The 9,081-nt window shown below is 31.2% G+C and overlaps 1 protein-coding gene across 21 annotated transcripts; it reads right to left on the bottom strand.

Moving 5' to 3' along the window:
• Nucleotides 1-4,457: 4,457 nt before the first annotated feature.
• On the bottom strand, nt 4,458-6,788 carry LOC120265783 (kinesin-like protein KIN-5A). Of its 21 annotated transcripts, none has more exons than XR_005537750.1 (8): nt 6,666-6,788; nt 6,443-6,573; nt 6,300-6,349; nt 6,142-6,216; nt 5,685-5,801; nt 5,427-5,603; nt 5,186-5,347; nt 4,458-4,781 (listed from the first exon to the last, which is right to left on the bottom strand). XR_005537750.1 is itself a non-coding variant. In XM_039273749.1 (3 exons), the coding sequence occupies exons 1-3, from the start codon at nt 5,523-5,525 to the stop codon at nt 4,558-4,560; spliced, it is 408 nt and encodes a 135-aa protein (XP_039129683.1). In that variant the 5' UTR covers nt 5,526-5,673; the 3' UTR covers nt 4,458-4,557. The 21 variants fall into 21 exon arrangements, 1 of the variants encoding a protein (XP_039129683.1); XR_005537769.1 differs by having other exon boundaries at nt 5,780-5,801; XR_005537768.1 differs by having other exon boundaries at nt 5,784-5,801.
• Between the last annotated feature and the right edge of the window lie 2,293 nt (nt 6,789-9,081).

Genomic DNA, 9,081 nt, shown 5'->3' with positions numbered 1-9,081 from the left:
AACAACATTTTGTTTCTAATCCATTGCTATTTCATTTAAAAATGAATTAGAAGCGGAATTTAATTTCGAAAACTATTAATAAACAATGTTCTTCATAATAATATTACAATTTCAACTCCACTATTGTAAACTATTTCAGTGATTTTAAAATTATTTTAAAAAAATTATAATATTGAAACAAATTAATTCATTACTAATCCATTTTAAAATTCAAGCAAAAGAAAAAAAAAACAAATTAAAAATTATATTACACTCAATTGGACATTTGTTCTCAATTGCAAACATTAACTAATCCTGCATATCACCTCCACAATAAAAAGCCCGATGGCAACATTACATTTAAGCAAAGCGATCCTCGTATTTTAACACCGCCAACATTACATTAAAGTAAACCGATCCTATAACATTACATTAATCAAACTAATCCTGCATCTTAACACGGGCTACACGGGCAACATTACATTAAGCAAACTAATTTCGCAATAAAGACTTTAGTTTCCAACGGTATGCTTTGGTGTTGCGGCAAAGCAGGAGGAGAATGAGCGCCATGTTTAACTTCAACATCTCGACGGTACCTTTTGGCGGTTGTGAGGCAGTAACCCATCACTTGATACAAGTGGCGGTTGCAATATTGAATGAACTTCCGAGAAAAAAGCAGAGCCACCATGATACCCACCCATATATAGAACCAGAACCCATAAACGTTTCTAGTGCTCCTCGAAGAAGTACCCCACCTGCGTTCCAAGCTTCCATATAGGGTATGTTTGGTTGCCAAGAGTGGAGTGGGAGTGAGGGGGGATTGGGTTTTAACCCTTGTTTGGGTATGCATTAGTGGGAGTGGGAGAGTAGTGTGGAGGGAGTGGGAAGGGAGTGTGTGAGGTATTATCAATCACCACACATTGGGCGGGATCGCCCAATCCGGGGATGATGAAAAGACCAAAAATAGCCTTGACTTCAATATTTTTATTATTTTTCTGCTTTTTTAGTCTTTTTGTTGTTCCAATTAGGGCAAAGTATCATCTCTCAATTGTCTGCCGGCGGAGGGAAGAGCATTGGAGACAATCCTCTTCCAAGAATTGCAAATAAGTCCAGGTTCCTTTAAAATTTTCTCATTCTTTTTGTTTTTTCAGATTTCCTTTGTCTTGCAAATAAGTATCATTACTTTTGTTTAAATCCTGAGTCATGTTTCCTTCTCTCTTGCTTATTCTTGGGAGCCTGAAGATTGTGATTTTTATTTTATTTTATTTTATTTTATTTTAATTTTAATTTCTCTTTTTTTTCTGATTTTTGTATATAGATCAAGAACACAAATAATTACTGTTGACCTTTGTTTCTCATTCAATTGTTGCAATTTCAAGAGCTTAATCAATTAATATTAGTAAAACAAAATTGTATGAATTAAAAGTGGTTAATTGTTAATATATATTCTTAGAAATTACATTTGGTATCTTCACAAAATACTTTTAAATCTTAATATAACCTTATAAATGAAAAGATGACTTACAAAATTTATAAAAATATAAATTCAATTTGTAGTAGTTTTATTATTTTTTGGATGGGAATTTATAAACAAAATTCCATTTTTGTAAAGGTATCCAACCCAATAAAAAAACCTACTTCTAATAATAATTATCATTATCATAATTATTATACGGTAATTTATTAAATTAACAAAAGAGAAAAATTGTGTTTGGTGAGATATTTCAATAACAAATGATAGTCAAATACTCCTCTCCATTCACTCCCTAATTTAATGCAACATCACTTTTTCTTCTCTTTTTTTGAATGAAATTTTTTTTTAAGATATATTGTTTGAATTCATATCTACAATTAATTTGTCTTTTGTTTTTTAGCTCACTTAATATTTAACTTTTCTTGTTATTATCTATATGTATAAATACATTTCATTTTGTTATTATCTCATTTAATTTTTCTTCTTAACACTTGTTCCATTGCTTGTCATGTTATTTTATATTCATAACCAAATAACTTGCTTGTCATGTTATTAACTTACACATACGCATTATTGTCAACTTAGATTTTCATAATATGACGAGGCTTAAACAACTTCAGGTATATTGCGCAATGATCGTATGTTACTTCTACATATTATGTGTTGGCCTCACCACGTGTGCACTGAAGAAAAATAATAATAGACGAAGAATGATTGAACATGAGATTTCATCAACATCTACTAGACGACGCAAACAACATGAGCACATTCACCGTTTAATTTTTGAAAGTGATATTAAGTGCATTGACATGTTACGCATGGATCGACATTGTTTCCATAATTTGTGTCAATTGTTAACTACAACCGGTGGGCTACGAGGTACATTAAATGTTGGTGTCCACGAGATGATCGCAATGTTTTTGAACATTTTAGCACATCATGTTAAGAATAGAGTGATTAAATTTCAATTCCTCCGATCGGACGAGACTGTAAGCCGTCATTTCCATGCTGTGTTAAAGTCGGTTATTCTTTGTCACTCTGTTCTTTTGAAGAAACCAGAACCTGTAATGGAAAACTCAAATGACTTTAGGTGGAAGTGGTTTAAGGTAATGACCTAGGTTCTTAAACTATGTTAGCCCCATATATTTTGTAACTAATTATTTATTTTTTATTTGATGTAGAATTGTCTTGGCGCGTTAGATGGGACACATATACGTGTGAATGTGCCCAAAATTGATCGACCAAGATACAGATCAAGGAAATCTGAAATTACTACAAATGTCCTCGCCGTCTGCAGTCAAGACATGCAATTTATATATGTCTTGTCTGGATGGGAAGGTTCAGCCCATGATGGTCGGGTTCTTAGGGATGCAGTGACAAAACCTAATGGCTTGAAGATTCCTGATGGTAAATACAAAAAAAATATCGCTTTTGTAAGTGATGATGTTTGTATGGATACACAGGAACCCATTCCGACTCCATCACCCATGGGATCACAAACAAGTACCTCAAGAGCACGTCGGAAGAGAAAAAGTGTTGTAGACCAATCAGTTGTTGAAATGTCAATTTCACAAAATTTGCACAATTTTGTTGAGGTTGTTGGTCCAGGATTTAAGACACTAGCTGATGCCGCTGCACGTGAAGTAGCTCGTGATGAGGCTCGTGAGGCACGTGAGAAAGCACGTGAAAAATCACGTGAGGATGCTATTGCTGAAATTGTGAACATGAAAAACATGTTACCACAAGTACTTTTTGAGATTGATGGTCTTTCTGATGATGAGGCGTTGTTTATCTTACAGGTTCTTCAATGTTTGATTCAACTTTTATTCCATGATATCTCCTAAAATTCTTTTAATGATGATGTAACATTCATTATTGTAGGTTTTGCCAAAAGATGATGATCAAATGAAAATTTTCTTCGGGTTACCAGACAACAAGAAGCTTCGGTTTTGTCGTGTATTGTTGTCGAGAATGTCATTTAGAGCACCAAATATGTAAGCTCATGAGTTTGTTTTAATTTAATTGGGTGATGTTGTTTGTTTTAAAACTTACTGTGACAAGTTGAGTTTTTATGGATTGTATTGCAAGACCAATGTATTTCTTTTAAAGTTTGTTTTTATGGATTGTATTGCAAGACCAATGTGTTTGTTTTAAAGTTTGTTTTTATGGATTATATGCAAGATTTTCTTGATGTTGGAGCAATATAACTAGCTTCTTCTTGTTGTTGTTGTTGTTGTTGTTGTTGTTGTTGATCATTGAATGCAACAATGAAAATACAATGTTCTTGTTTGGTCCTTTGTAAATAAAGCTTATATGTTGCCTTATTTATTCTTTATAATTAATTAGTTACATATTTTTCAATGTTCTTGAAAAAAATGTAATTGCAAATAAGTAATTATATTTAACAACATTTATCATTAGCTAATTAATGATATTAATTAGCTAAATCCAAATTTTAGAATGAAAATGTAGTATAATTAAATTAAATAATTATTAATAATATTCAATTACTTACATTTTTTCCAATGTTTTTGAAAAATATAAATACACCATTATAGATAGTTATCACCATTATAGCTAATTAATGATATTAATATTTAAATTCAAAAATAGAATGAAATTTTAGTATTATAGAATTAAATAATTATTATTATTAATAATTAATTAGTTACATTTTTGCCAATGTTTTTAAAAATATAAATACAAATAACTCATTCTATTTAACACCATCATTTAATTAATAGCTAATTAATGATATTAATTTTTAAATTCAAAAATTAGAATGAAATTGTAGTATTATAAAATTAAATATTAATTTTTGATAATTAATTAGTTACAATTTCTCAATATTATTAAAAATTATAATTAAATATAAATCATTATATTTAACATCATTAATAAATAACTAATTGATGATATCAATATTTAAATAAAAAAATATCATAAAATCTTATAATTGTCGTTTTTATCATACTTACATTCTTTACTTTTTCTCATTCCAATAAATTACTGACTTTTCCAATCCTTACCAACCAAACACATTCTTCATTCTCACTCCTACTCCACTACCCCACATATTACTCTCAATTCACTCCTCCCTCAATTCACTCTTGACAACCAAACATACCCATAGTTCCCTTCGGCGCAGTGCTACAAGGTTCTAGCTCAGTGCTTTGACTGGTGTAGCTCAAGGCTTGACTGTAGCTCAAGTACGTGCCCTTCTGTAGTAGCAACGCCTCTAGCTGCCAAAGCTGCATGCATGACAACCACATTGTCTGTTTCAGTATTTGGAATACTGATGTAAGCCATGGTCAACTACTGCAATAGACTAATGAGAAGTAGGTCAGATTAGCAGTTAGCTGGCCAGTTGTGTCACTTAGTTGAAAACAAAATAATACATCAAAAGCAAGGCCCCAAAGGCAACAACCGCTACAAATGCATTCACTCCAATTCACTGACCTTCTCATTCTTATACTTCAATATGATGTTACATTCTTAAAAAAATAAAAAAAATATTAATAAAACACTTTTTCTGCTATTCATTGCGCCCATGGGTCCTAAATGATGAATCAAACCAAACAAATACATCAAAATGAAAACTCCAATTCATGACCTTAACATTCTTATATTAAAGGACTGTAGCATAGACATAGGTGATACACTTACTAATCCACTAAAATTTGAACAAGAAATGAAGAACAACTTGAAAAGTAAATAGGTGGTGATGCTTACATCATCAAGTGCAGAGGAGTGCAAGTTCACTTGAGTGTTCAGTTTCTCACAAGTTGATTGAGATTTCTTGTCAAGTTCACTAGCTAAATCATCCAACGTTCTAATGCCAGAACAGAACATGGTTTGCAGTTTTTTGACCATCCCTCTAAGCTCTTCTGTGGCCTATATGTGCATAACAGAGACATGAGAAGAATTTGCATGTATTACATCTAAAAAGTTAGAGTGATAAGATCAAAACTACCTCAGATTTTGTAGATATAAAAGATCTCATTTCTTCTTCCATTTCTTGTATATGGGTCTCATGTTGCATTGCAGAATCTAAGACAGTTTTATGAATCATATCCAGCTGCCGAATCAACTGAGACTAGAATTTCTGAACGAGAATCTTGTTTCCATCCTCTTATCTTATCTTTACGCTCTGACCACAATGAAATATGGTAATTTTAGTAGAAAGACATAGCAGTCTACAAGAAATAGCAGTATATCACCTACAAAATACCATATTTATTAGATTAAATAAATGACTGAACAATTTCAGAAAATAAGCCTGAAACATCAGATGCAGTTTTCTCCAGCTCAGATCGAAGATCATACATACATTCCACAAGGGCTTTCTCTGCAAGAAAAGAAACAAAACATCATTATTTGAGTAATTTATGTGAAGGAAAAGTTCCTTTCAAAAAATGAAATTCACACCACAGGGTGAACCATATTGAAATGTAAATGAATGAATAAGAGACTGATTGCTAACAAGCCATACCAGAAAATGCATGGTTCAATCAAAGGAAATCTTGCCTTCCAATTCTAGGTTTTTTTTCAATCATCCTAACTAATTATTATCCAAAAATTCAGCATCTCATAAATTGATCAAACAAAAGTGTCAAAGAGAGATATATAGAATTAGAACACAAAAGCCAAAAAAAAGGGAGAACAAAGTGAGTCAATAAACAAGATACCAAAGAATTGAAGAGCAATTACCGCTTCCATCCTTCTGATTTCATAGCGTGCATACTGAGCCACTAGATAAACAGCTAAGACGAAAACAATAAATCCATAAAACAAAGAAATCAAAATGGAAAAAAAAAAGAGGAATTAAATAAATGTAGAGAAATACCTAATGAAGGCATGCAAGCAAAGAAGAACTGTACCAAGTGAAAATCAAACCTGCAGATCAAACCCCAACCAAATCAGACATTTTGAAAAAAAACTAAAACCCTAACCCTAGATGAACAGAGGATAAGATTATAAAGATTGAACCCAAACTTCGATGAGGTCAAGAACTACGTTTTGAGCTCCAACGGCGACGCTGAAGATGAAGACGATGGCGACGACGACAACTACAAGCGCTACTTAGACTTCTCCGGCTCCGACGGCGCTGCCATTATCATCTGAGAACGCATCAAAAAAAGCAAATCAACAAAGAGAAAAGCAAAACTAGATCAAAACCTAGAGTTTGCAAAGATCTACCCAAATGGTTTACCTCCGAATACGATGGAAACTATGAGTGATCGGAGGGTTCGTCGGTCGCCGCCATTGGAGAGGATTGAAAATTTGGGAGGGTTTCAGAGAAAGGGAGAGGGTTTTGAGAACAAAATGGGAAATAGACTAACAAACATGTCTGTGAATGGACGGTCCGATGAAACCCTTGAGTTTTGATCAGACGGTCAAATAAGGTTTCAGTGGATTAGCCATCGGATCGATGACATGGCAGTATATCTCCCTTAGCTTCGTTGTATATACAGTATACTGCTTTGATATTTTTAAATATTTAATTTTCACATGGTTTTAATATTTTAAAAGAATCTTGGTATTAGTTAGAGGCTCTGCACTCAATTAAGTTCAACAGCTTTTGTTACAAGTTTAAATTTGATTAGCTATATCTTAATATTTATATTACTAGAATAATATTGAGTAAAAATAAAATATTTAAAAATTTTCAAAATATATATAAAATAAAATATTAATTACTAAATCCGTTTCTAATCCCTTTATAGAATGGATATTTTCTAATATTTAATAATATTTAAATAAAATATAAATTTTTAAATCCATTTTTAGTCCCTTTCTATTAGAAACGGATTTCTAGTCCCATTCTATTAAAAAGGATTAAAAACGGATATTTCTAATATTTAATAATATTTAAATAAAATATTAATTTTTAAATCTGTTTGTAGTCTCTTTCAATTAGAAACGGATTAATAACGGATATTTTATAAAATTTAATAATATTTAAATAAAATATTAATTTTTAAATCCGTTTCTAGTCCCTTTCTATTAGAAACGGATTAGAAATGGATATTATCTAATATTTAATAATATCTAAATAAATATTATGTTTTTAATCCGTTTATATTCCCTTTCTATTAGCCACGCATTAGGAACGGATATTTCATAATATTTGATAATATTCAAATAAAATATTAAATTTTAAATCCGTTTCTAGTCCCTTACTATTAGAAACGGATTAGAAACGGATATTTTCTAATATTTCACAATATCTAAATAAATATTATTTTTTCAATCTGTTTCTATTCTCTTTCTTTGAGAAACAGATTAGAAACGGATATTTTCTAATATTTAATAATAGTTAAATAAAATATTGATTCTTAAATCCGTTTCTAGTCCCTTTCTATTAGAAACGGATTAAAAATGAATATTTTCTAATATTTTAATAAATTATATTTTTAAATGGCCATTTGTAAGCCATTGTTATTAAGATCATATTTAAAACGATTAGTATTCCGTTGCTAATCCGTTCATATTACAAACAAAATAAATTCCGTTTCTAATATTCCGTTTTTAAACATAAACTTTCTTGTAGTGCAATTACAAATAATAAAACCAACAAGTGCTTTCTTTATTCTAATTTCACAAATAAACTAAATCCAGAAAAGATGAAATATTGAGCCATTTTACTATACCAAGCATGTGGTGCTTGTTTGAGGCAATACAATACCTTTTTCAAACGACAAACATGATGAGGGAATTCCTTAGAGGCAAATCGTTGAGGTTGATCCATGAGCACCTCGCATTCCAACTTGTCATAAAGAAATGCATTATTTTTATCAAGTTGCCATATCTTCTAGCTCTTAAAAGCAACAAGTGAAAAGATTGACCTGACTATCACCATCTTTGAAACAGGACTGAAAGTCTCTTTGTCATTTTAATCCATAGCTTTGAGAGAAACCACAAGCAATGAGACGAGCTTTATACTTGTCAATTATACCATCTGATTTCTTTTCCAAAAGATAGATCCATTTGTAAGTGATTAGTTCCCAATTTTTTGGTTTTGGTACAAGCTTCCATGTATCATTTCTCCTTAATAATTCAATCTCATCTTGCATTGTTGCTTCCCATTCTAAACAACCTTTAGCTTCCTCATAACACCCTCATTCTTCTTCATTTGATGCTCCAATAAAGAAACATGAAGTGACACTACAATGATTTAGTCGCACTTCATAATCTTTAAAGATAATCTAGTTGTCTTTCCTCCCTTAAAAGAACTTCTAATAACATCCTCACCACATTCTCTTCTTGAAGCATTCCTTCTTAGGGTTGTAGATACATCACTTCCTTGATATTCGGGAATCAACATTGTGAGATACTTGTTCAATTGTTTGAGAAAACATCTTCAAATTATCTGAATCATCATAATGAGATGCAACTTTTAAAGTTAACTCTTAAGCAGAATGCCATGATGATATCTCTTTGAACACAACATCTCTGGATGTAACAATTTTTTGTCATTTGATCCATACACCTCAAGCTTTTCATGCATGTGTCATAACCAACAAATAAACATTTCTTTGCTTTCAGGTCAAGTTTAGTTTTGGCTATTTTTAGAAATATGAACATAACATATTGAAATAAATACAAAAAAAATAATTTACATTTGG

This window comes from Dioscorea cayenensis, chromosome 1 (assembly GCF_009730915.1).
Source record: "Dioscorea cayenensis subsp. rotundata cultivar TDr96_F1 chromosome 1, TDr96_F1_v2_PseudoChromosome.rev07_lg8_w22 25.fasta, whole genome shotgun sequence".
In the NCBI taxonomy this organism is placed as follows: domain Eukaryota; kingdom Viridiplantae; phylum Streptophyta; class Magnoliopsida; order Dioscoreales; family Dioscoreaceae; genus Dioscorea; species Dioscorea cayenensis.
The sequence above is the reverse complement of the archived record's forward strand: the minus strand, read 5'-3'. Positions and strand labels throughout refer to the sequence as shown.